This window comes from Tyto alba, unplaced genomic scaffold, assembly GCF_018691265.1.
Source record: "Tyto alba isolate M040663 unplaced genomic scaffold, T.alba_DEE_v4.0 Super-Scaffold_1, whole genome shotgun sequence".
NCBI classification, from domain to species: Eukaryota; Metazoa; Chordata; class Aves; order Strigiformes; family Tytonidae; genus Tyto; species Tyto alba.
In genome coordinates this window covers 30,747,624-30,772,713 of record NW_024881261.1, presented here as the reverse complement: position 1 = coordinate 30,772,713, position 25,090 = coordinate 30,747,624, and the positions used below count along the sequence as shown (strand labels likewise).

At 40.0% G+C, this 25,090-nt stretch overlaps 1 protein-coding gene across 2 annotated transcripts in view; it reads left to right on the top strand.

Annotated features, from left to right (window-relative positions):
- The first annotated feature begins 452 nt into the window (after positions 1-452).
- The window catches only part of OGDHL (oxoglutarate dehydrogenase L), a 57,177-nt gene continuing 32,539 nt past the window's right edge, over positions 453-25,090 (top strand). The window contains exons 1-6 of one of the 2 annotated variants that reach the window (XM_032994143.2): positions 453-575; positions 5,206-5,440; positions 11,741-11,920; positions 15,452-15,554; positions 19,958-20,073; positions 22,043-22,197. In XM_032994143.2, the coding sequence (XP_032850034.2) occupies positions 5,234-5,440; positions 11,741-11,920; positions 15,452-15,554; positions 19,958-20,073; positions 22,043-22,197 (761 nt within the window). In that variant the 5' untranslated portion in view covers positions 453-575; positions 5,206-5,233. The other variant, XM_032994142.2, reaches the window with a different exon arrangement.

The window sequence follows — 25,090 nt, the reverse complement described above, 5'->3', positions numbered from 1 at the left end:
CCCTCTGCCATTAACGTCGAGCGCAATTACTCTCTCTGCGCTGCTGTCTTTACAGGTCTGCAGCATAACGCCGGGAAGGTGTAGCACACCGTCTCCAAGGCCGGGATAATCTCTTATGTCCCCGCGACGCCTCACACTGCGCAGCTGCAAAGGCGCCCAAATCTATCACCAGTTTTCCCGACAATCCACCGGAAATCTTGCAGACGGGTGGTCGTTTTGTCCTGTTTTCCTGCCTGCCAGGTAGATCTCCTGTTGCGGACACCCCATGGCGGGCGGCCCTACCAGGGGGTCACGCATCCCGTCTGGGGCGGCACACCCACACCCACACCCCGCCACACCCACCCACTTACCCACCCGCACCCCGCCTCGCACCTACAGGGTGCGAGCCCCTCTGGTACAATGGCGTCGCGGCGCTGAGGGGGACGGGGGGGCGTGGCCTCGCGGGCGGGGGCGTGGCCTCGCGGGCGAGGGCGCCCGCCGGCTGCATGCAGTGCGAGGGGACAGCGCCCCGCGGCCCCGCCCCGCCGTGACCTCAGCGCGCGCACCGCCGCGGCTGTGCGCTTCGCGTGACGCAGGTAACGGTCCCCCCGCCGCGCTGCGCCCCGCCCCGCCCCGGGCGGTGGCGGTGCCGCTGCCCACGGGTGGGCCGGAGCTTCCCCGCCCCCGTAGGTCTGTCAGCGGCGGCGAGGGGCGGCGGGCTGTGGGCGGTGTGGGGGAGCCAGGCCGGGCGCGGCCGCTGTGGGGGCGCTGGGCGGTCGAGCACCGCTGGGCGGGCGGCTGTGAGGGGCCGCACCGGGCCCCGGAGCGCGGCCTTCCGGTGAGGCGCCGCGGGCCGGGGCGAGGGGGGAAGGCCCCGGCACTGGCCCCGGCCCCTCCTGGCCCCGGCTCCCGCCCTGCCTCAGCTCCGCGGAGCCGGCGTGGCAGCCGCGCTGGCCCCGGGGTCTGGACGCGGCCGAGGGGAGCAGGTCACTGGTGAGGCAAGGTTTGGCCGGGTGGCCGTGGAAGGATGTGTCCTTGCGTTACGAGCAGGGGCAGAAGAATCAACCCGACCCCTTCTAGGCATTTCCCCCTCCGTTCTTTTAAAACGTTGTGATGCCTTGAGTCTGTGGTGATGTTATCCCTTTGGTACCCACTGGAGGCGGTTTTTTTTGAGGGGAGAGTAACATATAGGGTGCATTTATTGCACGGAGATGCCTCCATTGCCCAGGATTTACACAAGATGTGTGCCTTGTGGTGAATGCACGGCTTGATAACTTACTCTGGGTCAGCTTTTTGGATGGTGAATTATGCTTCTTTAAGCAGTATGGCATATCTGTGCTGGAGGGAAAATAAACGTTTTTCCATGTGGAGGTATATATTCCTGAAGTAGTCTTATTTGATAAGGGTATTCCATGCCTCTCTAGTTTCAGTTATCCCCTTTTGGATAATTGAATTGGCTTTTGGAGTTGCTTTACTATCCTCATTTTTTTTCACCGTTAGCTTTGTTCTTTAGTATTATTCAATCTTAAGAAGAGCTATAGGGGTGAGTTGTATGAGCAATAGAGAAGAAAATGACCATGGTAGTGGACAAAGGCGCGTTTTTGTGAAATATAGGCTAGACATATTAATGACTATTTCTGCAGAGCGTAAAGAACATTTGTTAACATTGGTAGCGGGATTTCATGTTTGTGTTAAGAAACTCAGTAAGGGTACTGGCAATACCAGGAGAATCTTGATTCATGTGATACGAGCCTGTGCAATGTATTTACGTTTAAAGCAACCTTGAAAAAAGCTAGATAAACACTTCATTATCAGAAGCATCTTGCTGTCTCTCTTTCATATGCTTCCATTACCCTCAAAACCTGGGTAAAATTATTTACAAGAAAGTCCATGACATTCGGTCAGCTCTAAAGTTGAAAGTGCCAAGGTGGAAGCTAGCTTGTATCTTGAGACACAAGTGCTGTACTGCAGAACAGATGCAGAATTTTCCAGCTGCTCAGGGCTTTCATTTACTTCCACCATTTTAAGGGTGCTTTGGTGCACTGAACATCAGGTTGTTCTTTTGGTTCGCTGCTTCTTTCTTATTTTTGACCTCAGGTAGAGATTTAATTAATATCTTCCTTTAGGTTGCTCTTAGCTCAGCTTGACTTCTTGTCAATTGCTGTTTTCATTTCAGGGTTGATTTAGGAAACATAGCAGAGTGGAACAGTCCTAATTGTTTCTGACTTCTGCCTGCTGTCCTGTGTGCTGGTTTTTGACTGACAGTCTCAAGGCTGAGTGGGCTGGAATGGTCTATGATCATGCAGGTGGTCTCCGATTTGTTTAGCTGCTGACAGCTGACATCTGTGCTGAAGAGTGGTGTGTGTGAAAGGCAGAACTAGGAAGAAGTCAGTTTTGTTGAGTCAAATTAATCTGTAGCTGAAATCTGACTGGAATTACATAGTTCGTGGCTTTGTCCATGTTTGTTTCATACCTGCATAAAAATGGAGGCATTACTTTTTCATGAGAGAGGAATAATGTCTGTGATAAGTTTTCTTCACTTGTGAACTTTATATCTTCATAGGAGTGACATAGCCCATATCTGCTGTTATAGACTGCATATTCAGTAGTTAGAGCTTCAAGTATGGCCCTGACTCCATTTTGAAGTTTAAATAGAACTGAAGGGAAGTAACTGATATCACTTATAAGCTCTTCGTTTCTATTATATATTATGTTATTTGCATCTGTTTTCAAATCTCCCTGACAAATTGTTGTTACTTTGTTGTGTGTTCTTTGCTAACTGCTAGAAGAAAGATCTACACATTCTCCAGGCAGACATATTAGGAAGAAAGAATGTGAAATTACCTGTACTTAAGAAACTTGCCACTGTAATATGATAAAGTGAGAAGAACATTCCTCTCATTCTCTTCTCTCCCAGCTCTTTTCAAAGCACTTCAGGGGAGGGTTGGTAACCCTTTAGGGGAATGAGCATCCTCCCCTGAGGTATGTGTGCAGAAGTTTGGTAATAGAGGATGAGATTTGCATGGAATAAGCTAGGTGGAGTACTGTTTTCTATCAGAATGGGCACAGCCATAAAGTCCTAAGCGCCATGGTGACCTCTCAGTTATTACCGTTATACCATGTTGAAACCTTACCAAATTTTGCAAAAGGACATGATGCATGCATGGTGTTTGTAGTGCTGTTACATCTTAAAGAGAATTATGTATACAGACAATTTATTAAGTCTGTCAGTATTGTCCCAGTTGCTCTGAGCTTTTGCAGAACTTATGCTTTCAAAATGGTGCTGATAGTGTTTATATTCCTACAGTTGCCTAGAGGCCCTGACCATAGACAGAGTGTTGACACAGGAGGAAATCAGTGATGTAATAAGCTTTAAATCTGGGAAATGACAAGTGACCATAGGTAGATAGGATATAATGCTAATGTATAGGGGATTCATCATACTAGTAGCCTGAGTATTGCAAATTTGCTGAAAATGTCAACTGGGGAGAGAAGCATGTGGGGTTTTGTAGTTTTAAAGGAGGATTGTATGCTAGTTTTGGTGATAGTGCCTGGGGAGAATCCTTTTCATGTATCTGGGAACCATGGAGAATGTGAACAAGTGCTTATTGGGAAAATTCAGTAAATGGATGATGGTAGCTGGTGGTATGAGCCAGGCATCAGATCTGCTAGTGGATGAGAGTGAAGAGACTGCAGAAATCTTGAAAGAGGGGACGGGAATTTGGTGTAATAGAGGAGGAGAATTCACTGCTGAGATGATACGGTTACAGTTGCGACTGGGAAGGTGATCCAGCTTTCAGAATGGATGTTGAGTTAAAAATGTCATGTTAAAAAAGCGATGCAGTAATACTGCTTTATTCAGTGGGAACCTTTTTTTTTCTTTTTAAAGACCAATATTAATTTTTAAATCAGATGATGAAAAATATAGCTCTTCCTATCTCTTAGAAATGTAGGAATTTTATAACCATATGTCTTGCTTTTTGGAGGGAGAGGTGGAAGAGGAAAAACAGTGAGAAAATCATTTAATGGGATTTATATACAGAAAATGTTCATATGGAACTTTTAAGGTATCTATTACTTCTTCAATTAGAAATAAACTAATCCTTGTATGTAATAGGTAACATAAAATTTGATCTATGACTCCAAATTACAGTGTTTTTAAAACACTTCAAAGTTCATTTGGCAGCTCAGTACTTTTGCTTGTTTTTAGCAATTGTTCAACTAGTCACACTAAACAACAGAAAACTTGGATTTTACATTTTGACCAAATAAACTATTTCTCTAGATGGACAACAATACAGTTGAGACACCTCAGAGTTAAATCTTATTTTTTCTTCCTCTTAATTAGTATCCTACCCTTTATGTTCTTGCAGCTTTCCAAATGATTCTAAAGTGAAAACAAAACTAATAATTTATTTTCACATTATTGCTATTCCTTTGCAATTTTAGCAACTTCAGCATTAAGATTATACTATTTTCAGTCTAACTGTAAGCTACATTTGTTCTTTTCATTCTGAAGGCAAGCTTTGATTCCCTTTGCTAGCACTGGAGCTGATGGTGTTCAGGATGCCCAAGATTTAACCTTTATTGTTTTTCTCATTGTGTTCAAAATTACAGGGAATCTGCTCTCCTTGTTCAAAAGCTCATAGGAGGTCACTGGAAGGACAAGATAAATGTTGCTAGTTAGGAAAGCAAAATAAACGGAGCCTTTTCTTAGTGTACCACTGTTTGATGAAAGGCTAAAGTCAATATGAACACTTAGCTAGCACTTTAATTATTTTGTCAGTTCCATTATTCATGGCATAAATTTGAGGTAGCAGGCTTTTTTTTCAAACACTGCGTTTGCGGTTGACGCTGTTCATTGAACCCACTCCAGCTTGGCCTGGTAAAAGGCCGCAGGTTTCTACAGCTGAGAGACAGCAGTTACGGTGGCCACGAGCTCCAGAGAAGTCAGTGATTAGCAGACTCATTTGTTGCCAGGGGACCAGGGCTTAGGGGACATGTGCTACAAGCCATATCATGATTGCCTCGGGAACCAGGATGATGTTATCAATTACAGAATCAGTCTTGGAGTGGCCTCTCTCCTGAAGAGAACTTCACTCCTAGGCCAGAGCTTTGCTGAAGAGCACTCTAGCCATAAACCTCAGTTTTCGCTGTGAGGCTGAAATGTGACTGCAATTCATTTTCTCATTTTCTGATTAGGTTTATTTTTGTCTTTATTAATAGACTTGGATCTTCTGTCCAATAAGCAAACATGAGTCATCTAAAGTTGTTTGCGGCTACGCTGAAGTGGCATGGCATTAAACTTCTGGAAAAGCAAGATACAGCCAGGAGGGTATTTTTACATGGCCAACGGTATGTTTCATCAGCAACTTCAGAACCGTTCCTGAGTGGGAGTAATTCAAGTTATGTGGAGGAAATGTATTATGCATGGCTTGAAAACCCTAAAAGTGTACATAAGGTAAGTCTACAACTTGACTGTAAGTGATAACATTAGGTTAAGAGCAGAATCGATTTTTTTCTTTTTTAACTTGTTCTGTAAAATGTCCAGAAAAAGATCTTGTATGAAATGAAAAATGTGAAACTAATTTCCCACATATTGATTATTGTAAGATGTGATATTGCAGCTAAAAAAGTACAGAGGAGCCACAGACATGGTGAGCTGAGTGAAAAGAATGAGAAGTCTAGATCAGAAATAGTAAGCTGCTCAGAAACTTTCAGCATTCCTCTCTGGAAATGGTGTTCAAGCAGTCTGTTAAGTAATTAGTTACATCTAGAAGAAGACCCAAGAAATAAAATGCTTTTAAGTTTTTTTCTTTGTAATAAGGTTGTGCCAGAACAAACATTATATTTAAATAGTATGTGTTGACATTGGGCCTTCTGAACATTCAGTTTCCTTTAGGTAGCTGTGGAAATTGTAACCTTAAAACTGAATCTGAAACTGTCAGAAAAGCCTTCTTAAGCATTTTGAAAACTATTTTGTTCTGTCTCTCTCCCTCTCTCTCCAGGCGACATACACTTGTTTACTTTTTTTTTTTTATTTTATATCTATTGCCCAAATCCTTTCTTGTGGGCAGAATACATAGGCCTATTTTTTAACAAGCTTTCTGCTGACAAGGAAGGCTCTCTTATGGTGATACATGTATAGTAACTTAAGAAGCTGATGAGAAGTCTGATAAATTCTGAGACAGACAAGTCATTTTCCAGAGAACTAATGTGAATTGTGCCCCAGATGTTTACCAAATGGGCTGTGTGTTCCCTTATTCTTGAGGCACATAAAGCAATATGTCACTTAGAAGTTGTTGCTCTGTCTGATAATCTATCTAGAGCATGAGGAAGTGATGCATGTTGTGGGGAAAAAAGAAAAAAAAAAAAAAAAAGACACCAGAAAAAAGCAGTTTTGTAGCTGGTTTTTTTTTTTTTTTTTTGTATGTTGCACATGAATGTAGCCCTGTTGGAAGGTGACATAATGCAGTGACAACTCTGAAGACTGAATGTTACTTAACTAGCAGATAGATCCTCGGTCTTTTGTGTTATGCCTTAACTTGGAACTGAAGGGACCTTCTCCTGGGGTGGCTCCTTCTCCCATCCCATCTGCCTTTGGTTCCTCGTCGTGTAACTGCCAGCTAACGTTCCAGCCAGGGTAGAGCTGGGTAGCACGTGCAGATGCTTTCAGTTCATGCGGGAGGCGGGGGCCGGGGGGCGCCGGGGCCGGGGGAGCGGGAGCGGGAGCTGGCCGGGGTGCTGAGGAGCGGGCCGCCCCCCCCGGAGCTGGCCGGGGTGCTGAGGAGCGGGCCGCGCCCCCCGAGCTGGCCGGGGTGCTGAAGGGCCGCACCCCCCCCCCCTCCCCCCCCCCCCCCGAGCTGGCCGGGGTGCTGAGGAGCGGGCCGCCCCCCCCCCCCCCCGAGCTGGCCGGGGTGCTGAAGGGCCGCCCCCCCCCCCCCGGAGCTGGCCAGGGTGCTGAAGGGCCGCCCCCCCCGGAGCTGGCCGGGGTGCTGAAGGGCCGGGCCCAGCCCGCCCGATGGCCCGCGTACTGCCCGCCCGCCGCCTCCGCGGGGGCCGGAAACTTTCCCGGCTCAACCGCCCTAGCAGGGAGCAAAGGCTTCTACTTAGTTTAGACTTGCTCGTTATTTTGCCGATACTTGGGGGTAGGTGGAAATGCTAAAAATCCTGCCGAAAGGCTACCCAGTTCTCCTGGCAGTTCAGGCGCAGTTGGGTAATGGATCCTGATGAGGTGATGCAGTTTGCTGGCTGAACAGCGACTGGTACATCAGCAGAAGTGAATTGACAGAGGAATGTAAATACCCAGGGTGTGGCCTAGTGGGTGGATCCCAGCTAATTTAAGACACATTTTAAAAATGTGTGTATTCTTTTCCAGGTTAACTCTATGTAATATGCTTACAACAGTAATGAACTGAGGCAAATTCACTGTGTGCCTGGTTTATGAGGCTTAAAAGAATATGATTGATGGACATCATGGATTACTTTACAGATATTCTTGCCTAAATAATTAGGATTTTCATGTCCTAGAAAAAAAGGGGGGGAGGAAGATGATGCCGATTAATTTTACTTTATTTCATCAACAAAATTAATTTTTGATTTATTGAAAACCATCTGATTTCATCAGCTGAAAGCTGTAAATACCTACCCAAGATTTTTGTTGACAGAAATTGTTCTGTTTGGGCTTTAATAAAACAGATTAAAAAAGTTGAGAGTTGAACTCACCCTGTTTTCTTAAAAATACAAAAAAAATCATGCTGTTGTAGTATGACTGTAGGTGAGTTGTGATTTTGTTATTCTGCTACAGAAAGTGCTGGAAGTGTTGGAAAAGAATGTTAAGAGACACCAATGGCTTATATGATGTTGGTTGTGGTATTGTTAGTAATTTGTCTCTGCAAATCACTCATATTTCATTGTTTTATCTAGTATGTCCAGTGTGGTTTGGAGAGCAAATTTGTGTTAGGCATTTAGATCTTACATTCTTTTTCCTCTTTTTCCTCTTTATTTCCTATTTTTCTTCAAGTTTCTTCTTGGATATCTCCTTCTTATCAGAGGGAATGTACCTCCTTCTAGCTGAAGAGATGAAAATCTTTATTTTTCCTGGCCTTTAAAAATCTTACTCTATTCACTTTTACTTAGGAAATCCAATGAATCAAGTCTCCTCAAATTATTTCCCTCTCAGAAAATGTGACTGGAGTTCTCTTCCCATGTATGCTTATTTAAAACTGTTTGAAATATGGCTGTCACATTCCAATGAGCGTATTCAGTGTTACTAACATTTTTCCTGAGAATCTCTTCTTTCTATGTTTACTCTGGTTATATATCAAGGAATATGGATTTATATCCATAGGAACTTTTATTCTTTGTGAAAATCCATTCCTGATGATTTCCTGCTTTTCCTTGTCTTTCGAATTTCCTATCCTTAGAGTAGCCAAAACAACAATCAGAATAAAATGACGTGAACTTTGAAAAAGGCATCATTATTTCTCCTTGAAGTGTGGTGTCAGGGCCATAGATCATAAGGGAGAAGCTTGACAAGGCTCAGTTATTACTATCACAAGATTAATTACAAAATGACATGGTTGGATATTGAGTACATAATGCCTGCCATGTTGTCCTGTATGCAGCTGCTCTACCATGAGTGTATAATCACTTCCTTGTTTTATGTACTTGGAAGAAGTGTGGGGTTTTTGTTTTGTTTTGGCTTTTTTTTTTTTTTATATTATGTTGTGCTGCTCAGTGTGTGTCTTCTAAGGCTTTACTGTCCTCACTGCTGTTGATAAATATTGTGATGTCACTAGAAAAAAAAAACAAACCGTCAAGATAACTAATATGTTACTTGTTATTTTAAGTGCAGCACTGTTTATTATATGAGTATAATACTGCCACTGAATCATCTGAATCGTATTATATTACTTGAGAAAATAATGGTTAACTACAGTATGATTTGCTGACAGGATAAAAGAAAAGGAATGTATAATATATCACTATGGTAATTTATTTTTTACAGATATATTTTTCTATTATAAGTCTCCTCTACCATTTTCTTTAAGAACTTTACTAATTTTGTTGAGAACCTGCAGGTTTGCTGTGAGACCAAGCTGGTCTTCTGTCTGTTCAGTCACATGGCAAATGCTGTTGCCAAAGACTGACATTGATACACAGGAATGGAAGACAATAATCTGGTATCAATCTTGAAAGACACTAGAGAAATTTGTAAAGGCTTTGATGGATGTATATCTAGAAAAAACTAATTTTCTGTAGCCAAATGATGTATTTTCCCTCCCCTCTGATTAAATGTCAAGCCTGCCCAGCAAATCAATAAGTTCAAAAATGCGATAGGAAAAATAGTGTGGGTTCCTTCTGTTCCAGCTCGTTGCATTTTCAGATGTAAACATTTTGAAGCTATTTCTTTATATTTGTGAGTTTGCATGAAGAAAGAGTCTTATACTTACTCTCCTTGAACGGATAGCTTGTCAGGCAAGCCTATTTAGGTTTTCTTAGCAACTGTCTCAGCAGAGCACTTGTCTAAAAACATATTCAGTTATTTGTGTGACTCTGCTGTGATAACTTTTAGATCTAAATGAAAAGCTTTTGACTCAACAAATGAATAGTTATATTATCATCATCATTGTATGTGTATCGTGGTGTTGGAAAAGGTGAGGAAGGAACTTTAACATTTGGATGAATACCAAATGTCAAATCTGCCATGGATTCAAGTTTGGAATTTCTTAATTTAATGAAAGTTAATAACTGCGTATGGCCAAAATGATTCCTCCTGCCTAAGTAGCCTTAGTTGTAACACGAAGGGATTGTATCTGTTTTGCACTGTCTGGGATCTGCAAATTCTCAGGCTAGGTGATGTATAATCATACTGTTCTTAGTACAGAGTAAGGTGTATAGAGAGAATACCAGAGGAAATGCAGTTACACTAATAGACTCCTGTAGACCTTTTCTAGGATGTTGTGTAAATTCGGACTTCTAATCTCAGTGCAGCTAGCAAGGTGTCAAGGTAAGAAGAGTCTAGGAAGTGAGCATAAATGAGAGCAGAAAGGAGGAGTGAATTCGTCATCAGTGTGTCTGGAACTGACCAGCAAATATGATCTGTTTTCCTTAATTTGTCATGGCATATAAATGTTAGGCTATGTTTAGATCAAGTCTGTAAGAGCAGGGTGCTAAATGAAGCAAGTTTATTGTATTTGTATCAGTGCAGCTTTGTATTAATAAAGAAGTAAGAGAGGTGTATTAAAGCAGTATTCTCATGCAGTGGCTTCATGCTAATGCCAAAGTTCCTGCCCACAGGCTCAGTGAGTTCCCCCACTTCCATAACTTCAACTGGGAAAGTTGGGTGATGTTTAGCTCTTGTATGCTGCCCCTCTCATAGTGTTTCTGAACACCTTAAAGCTTGTAGAAATTTCAATATGAAGACTTTGTTAAAAACTCTGTAAAATTGCCGAAACCAGAATTTTCTAAATATCTTTTTGTCGTGTGGTGTTGATATTACATCCTTTTGATTCTTTTGTGTACTCTGTAATTAATATATTAAGCAATGTTATTTTAAAAATCAAATCTTTGCTCTACTTTTTGTCTTTTCTGGCACTGATTCCTTGAAATTCATTAATGCCAAGCTCACAGCCAGGATAAATAACATGGACTGTACAAAATGAAATTTAGCTTTTTCGGTTCTATTCCAGTCACAAAAATTTTAAAGTTTTGAAATAGCTTTCTTTATTTCCTTACTTAGCCAAACTGAGGAAAGTGATTTATAAGCTTCCATTACCTCTTATGGAAACTGTAAGGTAACCACAAGTATTGATTAGTCCCCTGCTAGTGCAGGCTTTCTTCTTTGTTGGGTATAAGCATCTCAGTTGTTTTATCCCATTCCGCTGATGTCTGTTGGCATCCATATATCTAATACCCTTCTAACCCGGGACAGTGACCACCTCGTCAGAATGGAAACGGTTCAGGAAAAACAGATTTGGGCGTATGCAGAGGAAGTGGCTTCTGGAGAAGTACAGATGGAAAGAAAAGGACCTTTCACTTGTTGTGATTCAGTTTCTGAAATATGTACTCTTCTAAAGCTATGACTGGCACCTGAAACCAGATCCATAATTTCTTTCTTAGTAAGGTAGCCTGAGCTAGTGAGGAAAGGATCTTAGACCAAAAGCCTCACTCAGAAGAGCTGTAATTGCTTTTGAACTCTTTCTTCAAGAAAGGCCCTTAAGGACTGATTCTGATTTAGTATATTCAGTGAGTGTCTTGAATTATCATAAATTCTTTAAGTATCTTTAAAGGAATGGTTTAATTTATTTTATTAAGGTTTTCTGTTTTATAGGTTTGATACCTCTTTACCAGCAGCATAATATCATACCCATTACTGATTGCCTGAATAAACATCACAATTACAAAGAGCTGTGTGAATAAGTAATGTATGATTGCCTGAATAAACATCACAATTACAAAGAGCTGTGTGAATAAGTAATGTATGAAGATGCTTTTCACTCATACATGCTAGAGAGTTGTTTTTTCTGAACAAGTTCAGTGTAAGAAATGAGATGAAAAGGATTCTGTGTAAATGAAACACACAGTTGCTATTGAGATGTGGACATATCAGTGCTCACTTTTTGCTGGCTATTAGTGGTACTTAATACTGTAATGTAGTGAGGTACCATTTGCAGCTTGAAGGAGCTGCTTTTGGTTGAGGCTTTTGTTTGGGTTAATAAATTTTCCTTATTCTTTCCTTCTCTGTACATATGTCCAGTCCTGGGATTTGTTTTTCCGAAGTGCTAATGCTGGCCAATTGTATGATCCCAATATACCAGATCAGTTGGAAAGAAAGCCATCATTTCTTCAGAGCCATGGCCTGGCCCAGACACCAGGTAAAGCTGAAAAGCTTGTTGAAGATCACCTTGCTGTGCAGTCTTTGATAAGAGCATACCAAGTAAGTGTGCTTTGGGGTTGGTGTGGGAGGGTCTCTCTTTTGCAAATGATCTTTTTTATGTTCTGGTTTGTCTTCTGGTCATAACTATTGCCTGTTGTCTTGCTTCTGATCCAAAATGTCTGGAACTAGACAGTCTTTTCTTCCCTGCACACTGTCTGAACACTGAGGTTCTGGATTCAGACTGGGATGCTCCTCTGGCTTAGCAAAGTCAGGATTCAGATCACCCACAACCCTGACGCTGGTCATCTGATTTAACCTGGAAGCTCTTTATGGAGATAGTTGTTTGTGAAAGGAAACATGAATCTATTGGATTTTGCCTGTTTACCAGGAGCAGGAGCCAAACATGTCAAAACTTAGCCTTTATTATTCTTTTGGCTTACTTGACTGTATTAAGAGTTTCTTCATGTGTGCATGTGTCTGATTCAGTAAATTTCTTGATCAAATTGGAAAACTAAGTTTTCTGAAATAGTTTTGCTTCATATGAAGGGAGTTTTTCTGGATATACTGGTACTAATGAATCTCTTGATGTGTGCTGTGAAATTCCCTCCCTTTAACAGCAAACATTTCCATGATCCAAGTCTGTCTTCGCCTCTGGGAAAGTTTGTATTACAGTTCTAAATGTTACTACCTTTCTTTAAGAAGGGAGGAAATGTGCTTGCCTTCTCATGCATCTAGTGTGACTTTTGAGATTCCTGATTTGAGCAGCATTATAGCTAAAAAGAGAGAGGAGAAATAATGAGTTAACTGGAAGTTGAATTTTGGTACTAAGTTTGGGTCAGCTTTGATGAATGTCTTTGAGAGCTGTTCATCAAAGCTGACTTTGTTTCACATACAGAATTTTTAACCCTTTTATTAAATTAAGGAATTAAATCTAATTTCCTTTTTTCCTCTAAAAGAAGAAGGATTTTAGCACAGTGGTTTTGGTTAAGTGTTTTCTAAATGTAAAACAAGTTTAAACATTTTTACTTAAACTTGTGTTTGATTTTTAATTTTTTTTTTTTGTCTTTTTTTAAAGTATGTAACTTCCCAAGAATTTGGCTACAGTTTGACTTGAGTAGATCTGTTCTGCTCTGCACTAAGAATTTTTAACTCCGGCATGCTATCATCAGAGGAATAGAAGAGGAACTTCTTTAAAAAAACTTTTTTTCTGTACACATTGCATTGTGATCATTGGATCAGATACGAACCATGTTAATCCTGCTGTTGGAGAGGTGTTGTAAAAGAGTAGAAAGGATTGTGAATATAAAGAATAGATGAAATTTGCTTAGAAATAGCTATGTAGAAAACAGCCACTTCAGTCTATTCACTTACTTTTGCTTGCAGTAAAAATTTGTTGAAGAATTAGAGAAAATTTGAGAACGTTAGGCTGTTTTGACACCATTTACTGGAAAATAGCTCAGGGATTGCCATTTTGTTTCCTGGATTTGAAAGAGTGTGCTGTCTGACTCAAGTGATGGAACTGAAACGTCTGTATAAATGGCAGGCACCCATGTGTCTGCAACAAACGATGAAAGAGGATTGCCTAAGGCAACGGTCTGTTTTTAAAAGGTATTTAATACCCTCTAAATTCAGTGTTGAAGGGATACGATCAATTTGTGACCTTCCTTTGCCTGATAATGAAATGAAATGGAGAAGGATACAGAATTTTCATTTCTCAAACCTGTCAGTATTTTATGGTTTTTGTGGTAAACTGCTTTGTGGTCTGTTGAGCTGGTCTTCTGAAAAGGCAGTTAATCTATTGCTTTTTCTAATGCAGAGCACCGGACTCACTGAAAGAAGGATTTCCAGCAAAATGTGTGTGTTTAACAAAAATTAGTCTAGATAAATTAATTTCTTGAGTCTCCTTTTATAACTTTTTTTTTCCATCTGTGTCTAGAAAATATGATTTTAAAGTCTGGTTTCAGGTAGTCCATGCTTGCATTTAGTCAAATTTGTGGCAATTGATGAAAATTTTCATGCATATGCTTTCACAAGGTTGATCTCTGATTTTTGCTGTTAATATGTTCTGTATCCAGTGAAAGAAGTGGAATTTATTAAAAAAAAACCTTGATATTGAGGAAAATACTGTATTTTATTTAAAGACCAAACTGATCCTGTAGTGTGATATGGCACAGCACTTTACTAATTCGCTCTTCTTGGTTTTGGTGTTGTTGCTAATTCTCTTCCTCTTCCACCTAATACCACAGAGCAGATGCAGCTTAGGGAGGTGAACTCTTTCCTGTTGATGATGCCTGAGACAGAATTGTTTGCTTACTTCCAGTCAGATAGACTTTGTGCTGCTGTAAACAATGAGGTGGCACAGATGTTGCTATGGGCATCCTTTCGCATGTCAGAGTTTTATTACTAGTGATTCATGAGATGCAAAGAATCTCAGAGGCCAGGCTGAATTTACAGGGCTGGTGATTCTGAAAAAGATGCCCTATTTCTGTTTGCTTATGAGTGGAAAGCATTTTGTTATGAACTCTTCTGCAAATACAGAACATTTGTATAATGTTTTTACAAGTCACTTGATGAATAGCACTTTGATCACACTCTATTACTGTGTGATGCAATTCATTATTCAATATTCTGGTTTATTAATAGTTTTTTTTCCAGAGACAATTAGGAAACTAGTAGTGTGAATGAAATTCTACCCAAGTTACCTGAATTTGTCCTTAAAAAGAAAAATACTAAGGAGAAAAATATTGATATATTCATCTATAAAAATCTTTTACTGAACTAATTTGGTACATGAGAATCATGCACTGAAGACATATTTTAAAAATTGTTTTTTATTTGTGGCTCTATTGAATCAATTAGTTATTTCTTCTGTGGCAATATGATATGTTAATACAAGGCACTAGTTTATAGCAACTTGTGGCATGCATTAACACTAGTCATACTGATATTTGAAAGCTGGCTAAATTCCCGTCAAATTTTTGTTCTTTGGTGTCTTGAATGTCAATTTTATCATAGATGAATTTATCGAAATTTCATGAATGAAAATAAATGGTATCTGATGTTATCTGATGTGGAGCAGAGCTCATGAAGAGTGATCCCTTCACTTCCAATATAAACTCCTTCAGCACCAATCTATGTTTTAGATCAGCAATACTGTATATTAGTATTCTACAGGTGCAGAAAGGAGGAATCAGGCAAAAATACAAATTGTCTGACTTAGTGAATGATAGGATCTATAGACTAGTCACAGTTTCTTAATTTTACCCAGAGATTTAAAGTACTATCTTTAGTAGTTTACTTAGACTTCAGTGTAATTCCAGTTTAAATTGTATGTCAGACAAAATAAAGGTTAGGTTCTAATGTGTAGTCAGCAGTTTTTAATAGAGGTAGTATATGCATATCCAGAGATATCCTGATTATTTTCTGTTCTTATGGGAAAACTTGAGAAATATGACACTCTAGTGACATTGGTGGTGTTTGCTTATTTGACTTCGTGGCTGATATACATACTATGGAGAAATATCAGTGACTTTTTCCCTTTGTCTGACTTTTGTTAGTGTGATTTCATTTTCTCTCACTTTCCTTTTTCAGATTCGCGGTCATCATGTGGCTCAGCTGGATCCCCTTGGAATTCTGGATGCAGACTTGGATTCATTTGTTCCATCTGACTTAATCACTACAATTGACAAACTTGGTGTGTACACTGTATGCCTTGTTACTTGCAATAGCCATTTGTCTCCTTTTGTTTCACTGGACTGAGGTGATTTAATAAGATTTCAGGGAAGCTTCTACCTTTTCTGATTGCTGGTATCATGAAATAGTTTCTTTGAGCACTTGTAAGGAGGCCCAAATTTTAGGATGGAATTTCTACTCTGAGATCACATGTGAGGTTCCTGTGAATTCACCTTCTGATGAATGATGATTATAAACATTTTATAAAATCCCCAAATCTTATGGTTTTGAACCACACCAGAAATCTATACTAATCAATACATTAGGTGAAGATTCTGGTAATCTAAATTACTGTTAGGTCGTTATGCTTGACACTTGTTTTGACTGGGGACATCTGAAAGCTAGTCAAAAGGAGCAATAAACAAGAGTTTATTGCTAAGTTCCTAAGAGGAACTTAAGGTAAATTTCATACCAAATTTGGATTCTAGCCTCTGATACTTACTCCTTCTGTATAACTTGAAGAAGTCTGTTTGAAGTTATCAGAAGAAAACACAGGAAGTGTAGAATTCTTGACTTGTATACACATAATCCAGTGGTGATCATTTTAGTTTACTGCTGGAACAGTGTGTAATGCACTAGGGTCTGCTTTTGCAGAGGTTATTCTGGTTGCTAAGAGGGCACATCTTTGAGAAATTGCACTAATCAATTTCCTTGCTCCTCTCTACTCGAATAAAAGACCATCTGATTGATTTTTGTCTACTCTTCAATCTACCTGGTTTGTTTAAAAGGTGGTTTTCTACTTGATAGACACTGAATCAATTTTTCTTTGATATGTAGGGAAGCTTTTTGGACCAGACATAAAACACAGTGCAAGTATTAGATAAAGCACGTTCTACTTAATTTTACTGTAAGTACCTCTACTGCCTCTTTCCTGCTGTGTTTTCTATTTCTGGCAGTAGGGAAAGAAGCAGTTCTGACCCTTGATTATATAAAGGCAGTGGAGTGCTTAAGACTGGAAATAGAGAGGTGCTTACACAAATCAGGGGTTCTCTTTGAAGTTTGTCAGCTTTAATTAAAGGAAAGTACCTACTAGAAAATACATTAGATGTTTACTGAGTAAATATAATTTGTTTGGAGCGTGGGTGACTGCTGTCATGTCAGTACAAATTTCTTTGAACTCCACAGATAGTTTAGTACAGAGTATTGTGACTGATCAGAAAGCATCATACCAAAGCCCTCATGAGCATAGAAAAAATGTGCTAGACTTCTGAATGAGATGGAGGATGTGTCTGAGAGTGCAACTGAGGCAATGCCTCAGTTTGTGAGGGGAAACAAAATTTCCAGCCTAGTTCTGGCACAACAAGCAAGAGAAGGATTGCAAATGTTGCCTATCCTTGATTGTTCCAGGCAGGTAACTTATGAAAGGTCTCTGGTAGTATAGAAAGTATTTTAGTGTTTGATTTTTCTGTATATTTTCTTTGTCCTGTCTTCTGCTTTCATTTTTGAGAAACCTTCTGGTAGGAAGTTTCTTCTGAGAGTTGCTTCTAAAAATGCAGCTAGTTACAGGAGTACCTACTGCTCGACTCAAGTTACAGAATTGCTTTCAGGAACTCTTGGATTTCCATAAGGTTGTATCACTTTAAACATGAGGTGATGCTTCAGTAAATATGCAGTGCTGCAGTACAAAGCACAGATGTTCTGTGTGTGCCAAAATCATTCCTGTACGCGTTCTGGTTTTTGCATGACAGAACATGAAAAGCTTATGAATTCTGAGAGAAAGTAGCAAAGTTTCAAAAAAAAAAAAAAAAAAAAAGTTATCACTGCTTTGTTTCAGATGACACTAAAGACCCTGTCATCCCCAATGTGGTTTTGTTTTGTTTTTTTTTTTTTTTTTTTTTATTTTAAAAAATTTTTTTAGCATTCTGGAAAACCAGAATTAATTTGGTCCTGGAAGAACCTATTATGGTGCCAAAAAGGAGAAATTGTGATGCACAAGCACTGTCTTTGGTCACTCCAGATTTGACATTTTAATATATTATTAAAATCATTATAAAAACCAAAATTAGTATTTTATTTTAAAATATTTTCTTTTTAAAACACAAAATGTGTTATTACTGACAGTGCTGTATAGTAAAAGTGGTGGCAATGAAGTCCTGTGGCCTGACTTCAGCTTGTAAGCCATAGAATCATAGAATGGTTTGGGTTGAAAGGGACCTTAAAGTTCATGTAATTCCACCCCCCCCCGGCACAGGCAGGGCCCCCTTCCCCCAGCCCAGGGTGCTCCCAGCCCCGTCCAACCTGGCCTTGAACCCTTCCAGGGAGGGGGCAGCCACAGCTGCTCTGGGCACCCTGGGCCAGTGTCTCACCCCCCGCACAGGAAAGAATTTTCTTCCTTATATGTAGTCTAAATTTACCCTCTTTCAGTTTACACCCTTTGCCCCTTGTCCTAAACCTACATAAAGAGTCCCTCCCCCTTTAAGCCCTGGGAGGCCGCTCGAAGGTCTCCCCGGAGCCTTCTCTTCTCCAAGCTGAACCCCCCAACTCTCTCAGCCCGGCCTCCCAGGGGAGCTGCTCCAGCCCCCCCAGCATCTTCGTGGCCTCCTCTGGCCCCGCTCGAGCAGCTCCGTGTCCTTCTGCTGTTGGGGGCCCCCGAGCTGGCCCCAGCACTGCAGGGGGGTCTCCCCAGAGGGGGAGAATCCCCTCCCTCGACCTGCTGGCCACACTGCTCTTGATGCAGCCCAGGACACAGTTGGCTTTCTGGGCTGTGAGTGCACATTACTGGCTCACAGGCAGTTTTCCATCCCAAATACCCCCGGGTCCTTCTCTGCAGGGCTGCTCTCCATCCAATTCTTGCCCAGACTGTATTTGTGCTTGGGATTGCCCCGGCCCATGGGCAGGACCTTGCCCTTGGCCTTGTTGAACTCCATGAGGTTTGCAGGGGCCCAACTTTTCCAGCCTGCCCAGGTCCCTCTGGATGCCATCCCTGCCCTCCGGCGTGTCACCCACCACACAGCTCGGTGCTGTCGGTGACCTTGCTGAGGGTGCACTCAGTCCCACTGTCCTGTGGCCAACAAAGATGTTAAACAGCGCCGGTCCCAACACAGACCCCTGAGCAACGCCACTCATCACTGCTCTCTGCTTGGACATTGAGCCATTGACCGTAACTCTTTGGGTGTGACCATCCAGCCAATTCCTTACCCACCGAGTGGTCCATCCATCAAATCCATGTCTCTCCAATTTAGAGACAAGGATGTCATGTAGGACAGTGTCAAATGCTTTGCACACGTCCAGGTAGATGACATCAGTTGCTTTTCCCTTATCCACTAAAATCTGTTATTATTTCATCTTTAAATTGCTTCTTTGCTTTCATCTTCAGAAAATTAATTTAACAGGAAATATGGAGCACTATTCTATATCGATTTAAGAGTTATGTGCAGGCTGTCATATTAGTGTTAAAGTGGATGCCTGCAGCTTGTCTGGAACCAAGATGAGTTGAAAATTAAAAATAGAGAAGCTACTTTTCCTTTCTTCATTTAACAGGTCTAGGTTAAATTTTATCATGCAAAGCCTTGAACTTGCATTGATACAAGTCTTTCAGTCTCGACTGTAGTTTGGCTTTTGAAACTGCATAATAGTTCAGTATTTTCTTGAACCGTATTCTCAGCCAGAACAGGTTTAGATATGTCTAAATCAAGATGAGATGCTATGCTTAAACAAGCCCTTGTTTTAGTTGGAGTGGTGTGTGGAAATCTGTCTGTTTTGTAAGTGGTCGCCAATTGGAAATAGAGCTGTACAGGTCATTGCGTGGTCTGTATATTACGTTACATTTCAAACTAACTTCCTGATAAAGAGGGTGAGTAGACATGCCTTGGAAGTTCTATCAGAGTGTTTGTACAGTGTTATATTGAACATGTTCTGTATTTTCTCTTAGTCTACCTATTAACTTAGTATACATTAGTCTAGTATGCTGCCAGCCAACTGGTTCTGTCTGTGAAAAGTGGTTCGTCTGGTGTTTGTTGCTCATGATAGAGCAAGGAAGAAATCCCAGTCATAGTTATTTTACTAAATAGTAAAATGCAAGATAAAATATGGAGAATTAATGTCAGATATGCTAATATGCTAAAATATAAAAAGGTTTGGGTTATTTTAATGTCAGTTGTTTTTATCTGAGCATTTAAGGAAGAATGGATTAGTACTTCTAATTGAACAATAACTATTTAATTTAAGCATTTATTTTTAAAATCCAGACTAAAGTACATTGTACTAATGGATGCCTCCAAAATAGTCACACCTTCAATTTTTAATCGAGTACCTTCTTTCTTAGTATTGCTTTATTCAACTTGATTTGTGGTGCTTTGAAAAACAATGCTGGTTTCTTTCTTGTCTGCTGCCCTGCTTCACAAATTGATGATGTGCTTGTTCCAGGGTTTTATGGTTTGCATGAATCAGATTTGGACAAAGTCTTTCAGCTGCCTACAACCACCTTCATAGGAGGAAATGAGAACAGTCTTTCTTTACGAGAGATCATCAAACGGCTGGAGGTCAGTGGAACAAGTTCTGATTTGGGATTTTTTTCATCCAAACAGAAGTGAACTTTTTCCAGTTGTCAGTCACAAAAAACTTATAATTTATGAATTATTAATAGAGCATGTAAATAATTCAAATGACAATAGAAATAACCCTTATAGTGTTTCTAGAGATGGCAGCACCATTAGTTTCATTGCCTGGATATCTGAAATACACAGATTAAGGATGAGTATAAAATAGGTGAATATGGTAGAATATTAATTCAGACTCTAGTTCAGTAAAGAGCTGATGTTGTTTAAAAGGATTAGAGCCTTTAGAACTTGTCTTTTAAGTGTCCTACCACAGATAGAACACCTTTGCATACAGTACTCAGAATGTACAGGGGTTTCTCTCAGAGCTCTAGCTTTAGTGAGACTTTTACCTGAGTAAAAATATGAGGGTTGGTTACCATATTCATGAAAGCCCAGCTGTAGCTTGTAGATCGTGATGGTCCTTGTTTTCCATCCCCAATCCTATTACTAGAGTTTCATTGTCTGACAGGTGATACGGTTATGCCACGTGAAGCCATCAAAGCTAAAAGAATTTAAAGCAAAAATTTTTTAAAGGAATAAATATAATTATGGGGGAACTCCAAATAGCAAAATATCAAGTAGGAATGGTGATGAATTTGTAAACTACTGAGTTAGTAAGTATTGGATGTTTCTGAGTGTGCTTTTTCCAGGATTTCGGAGTACTGAAATTGTAGAAATTTCTGTTGCATGATAATGAAATCCACTGAAGTAAAAAGGTCTAGGGGTGAGGAAATACTTTAAATGATGAAATACAAAACTAAGTTACAAAAATGTAAAAACAGTTACTGAGCATATGTTCATGGCTTTGACCTATTGCAAGTGTGAGAGAATCTGTTGACTTGCACATTGGACTATTAGATCAGCTTAGCCGAAGCATGGTAAATTGTTAAGCCACAACATCTCTAGGCTTAGCTGAAGCATGGTAAATTGTTAAACCTCAACACCTCTGGTGTGCATTTGAGCTCTATATTTGCTTTTTGGGTTTTGCACTTCCAGCATGTGTGTGCAGCAGTTTTGAAGAGATAACCCTTAAAATTGTAATGTGCAAATAAGTGGACAAAATCAATAGCAAAATCTAAAAGTCTCAAGGAACTGATTTGGCTAAAGAGAAATAACTCTGCTTTTCCTCTTCTCTCCAGAGCTTTGGATTTTTTTTTAAATTGAAGTTAACATAAAGTTCCTTTTTGGAGACAGCAGAGAGCACATACTGTGTGTTCAGCAGTGTTGTCTCAAACTCACAATAGGTCTTACTTCTGTTGACTTGTATTTTGGACACATTTTTCTGGTGAAATATTCTTTTTAAGATAAGAAAAAGAAAATTTTAAAAATGCAAGAAGATAAAATTTCTGAAGTGTCTTTGCATTTCCCCCTGTCCTTTCTGCTCTCAGTTGCTAGAATTCTTTTTTTCAGATTTCCAACCTTCTGAGACTTGACAGTTATCAGATAATTTGCATGAGGCTTCATAGCTGTCTTCTCATCATCTCTATTGCTTGATTTCAGGTGACATTTGAAAAAGACAGGATAAATTTTGATAAATGACTTGAAATCTTTGCTGTTGCATCTAAGGAAAAGATTCTATTATGCCTGTAACAGTAGTGAGTTAGGCGAAATATGCCAGCCAGTTTAAGTCAGGTTTTTTGGCTTACTTTGAATGTATTACCAAATGAGAATCTTCCATATTCAAAATTTTGAAGTGTTACTTTATAGAGAAGGCTTTCTGGCACAAAACTAGATTCAGTAAAATAATTTATTTGCTTATAGGATTACTGTGGGGAAGATAAGTGGAAGAGGAGGAAGACAAGATAGCTTTCAGAAGAGTAATATATACAGAAAATATAATTTAAAAAATGTATTTGTTTCTTCATGACCTATTAACTCCTAAACCTTCTATGCTGGTGTTTTCACATCCTAGAATACCTACTGCCAACACATTGGCTTGGAGTTTATGTTCATCAATGATGTGGAGCAGTGCCAATGGATCCGGCAGAAGTTTGAGACACCGGGAGTTATGAAGTTTACTAATGAGGAAAAAAGAACTTTGTTGGCAAGGCTGGTGCGCTCAATGAGGTACTGGGGTGGTGCTGGGAAACTGCTCTGTGACTGCTGGGTGTAAGCTGGTGCGGAAAGCTTATGCAGTCTGTAAATTGCTGAGATGAGGGTAAAGAATCTTAAGTGAAATTTGGAGTACAGGTGGGTGTGGTTAACCTGACCTTGATATCGAAGGGAAGTGTGTGCTCTGAGGTACGTCAGGGTCTGTATAGTGACTTTTAGTATTCTGTTTTCTTAAAAGGCGGGTTGTGTTCTGTAACACTTGTGCAGCCTTTAGTGGCATATCTGCCAATGTTTTCATTGGCTTGCAGAGATAAACTGGAAAAAAATTGTTTCAACAGACTAGTCATATGCATCTGTGTTAAAGATTCATAACCTGTTTCAGAACAATGTTGGATACTGATATGCTATATTCTATCTACTTGATCTGCTATATTCTGTCTTTCTAGTAGCACATGATCAAAGAAACCATCCTAACAGTCAGCTCAGGGAGAATTTTTAGATGGGTGATACGCTGACGTGTTTTTTGATTCACTGGTATGCTAACAGTCTCTTTGGAAAGCTGTGCCAAGATGGGTCTGGATTTCAGAGGCATAATGTGTTTTCAAGTCCTGTTTTTGCCCTTTTGAGATGTGCCAAGACATGTGGTACTGTTGCATGACCTGGCAGCAGGAGTTTTAGTTTCTGCAGTATATGAAAGCATGTTTGGAAACAGCTTATTGATTGCTCCCATTGTGGCTATCTGTATGGAAATACTGTGATCCCAGAGACTGGATTACCCCCTCACCTCTAAAGCAAGACTGTCTTCTCAGGCACAAGATTTATTCCAGTTCTTACAATCTGAAACAGTTTGCATATCCTTTGATAAACACAAGAGTTAGAGATTTATAAAGACACATTTTTTGATTAAGCTTCTATGTTCAAAGACTTAAAAATGAAGTGCTCATTGGAGGTGCTGGAAGATATTTTTGCCAAGTTTTTTGTTTGCAAATATTATACCAAGATTGTTTGTCTGGTTAAAAATTTTATTTAAACAGAAATAAAAAAGTCATTTAATGGTCAACTGAGTATTTCACTTGAGTAAGTTTTTTTAACAAGCCCTCAGTATGAGCCATCTCCGTTTATCTTGAGACAAGATTTTTTGCCTTTATTCCTGCCTGTCTAAGCTGTGAAAAGATCTGGTGTTTCTAGTAGCATGAAGGAGCTGAACATTCATCTTCTGCCAAATGAATTGTCTGCTGAAAATGGAAAAAGAAAGTTTTACATAAATGCCTATCCAGCTATCTCGAGCATGCTTTTTTTTTTTTTTTTTTTTGTCTGAAAATGATGAAGAAAAAAAATCTCCTTTTGTGGAAAACTGGTTGTGCTCTTGAGATTTGTGGCTTTGTAAAGCAGGTAGTCATCATTTTGCTCAAAAATACCATTTTCAAAAATGTTCATTCCTAGTAGTGCATAGTTCAGGTATTTGAAACTGTATTTTAAAGTAGGATTTCTCATCCTTTGTGGAGTTCACTGATAGGTTATTGAACAGTTTTAAACTCTTCCTCCTGTAAAGTACTCACTGTGTATCTTTGAGCTACTTTATGTATGCATTAGTAAACATGTTAGATCCTGATCGTGTAGTCTGAACCGGGCATCTTCTTCAGCCTGTGCAGGGACAAGCATTTCTCGATTATCCCTACTGAGAGCAACTGTCTTTCCTAAGACTTGCTCCTCACTGGGTACTGAATACATGCAGTGACAGCAGATGAGCTGCCAGCCGTTGTGAACTCACAGTGGCATATATGGGACTTGCAAAGTGTGACTGAAATATTGTAGTTCTGCACACTTAGTGGCAGTTTGCCTCAAATAATGAACTTTCTGCTTGTCCAATACTGGCTTAACTTTCAGCTGTAAAGAGGAGGAAAACAGTGTGTACACCACTTTGATTTGCCCTGTAGGACTTACTGTTCATATGGGACCCCACTTGCAGTTTATATAAATTGGCATAGCCCCACAGACTTCCCCAAGGAATTCTGGCAGCATAGCTCAGCTGAGGGTAGGGCTTGTTGCTTAGATGACTGAATTGTAAGGGTATTTATTGATGGGTGAGCTAAAGAGAGTCTTTTGGTAAGTCTTAACTTCACTGCTTTTAGGACTTTAATCTAAAGAGGTAAATGTCAGCATTCTAAGTGAGGAATAAACTGAGTATTAATGGTTTATGGCAGTGTTATGAGTCAAGACTTTGCACAGATGATGTAACCAATGCAGTTATTTTCATGAAGATGTATTTTCTTTGCCTGTTCTATCTCCAAGTTTTACAACATATAATCCTTTCAATGTTTGTTAAAAGGTACTTTTTAACCACTCACATTGCCTCTGGCCCAAATGCATTAAAGAATGAAAGAACAGAGCTGTCAAGGATTGACATCTTTCTCCCACTGAAGCTGAGGCAGATATACAGTGTCCTAGTTGTTGGCATGTTACCAACCGTTACATCACACAGTCTGAGGAGCCCTGCTTTTGAATAAGACCTATGAAATAGGCGTGCTTTCTACTGTAATTTTCTCCAAGTATTTGTTACTTCCAGAAAATGCAGGTTCTCTGTTATGTTTTCTTCTATTTACAGAAGAGACAACTTTGCTGTCACTCTGCCTTCCCAGTGGTCAGTATACGTTTTGTATACATGGGAAGGAGCAGGGTTTAATTCGGGAAGTGAATTTTGTCTGAGGTGGAGACTCTTCTTCCTGTCTGAATTGTTTCAGAGTCCTAGTAAATGCTTCTCAGATGGAGGAGAAAGAAGTCTTAATTCTCTCCTATGTCTCGCTCCCTATATGTGACTTACTTCCAGAGGCCTAAAAACATGTTTTCACAGAGGTTTTAAAACAGCGTAATGTAATTTTATTTGCTAAAGGATGTTTGACAATAAGTA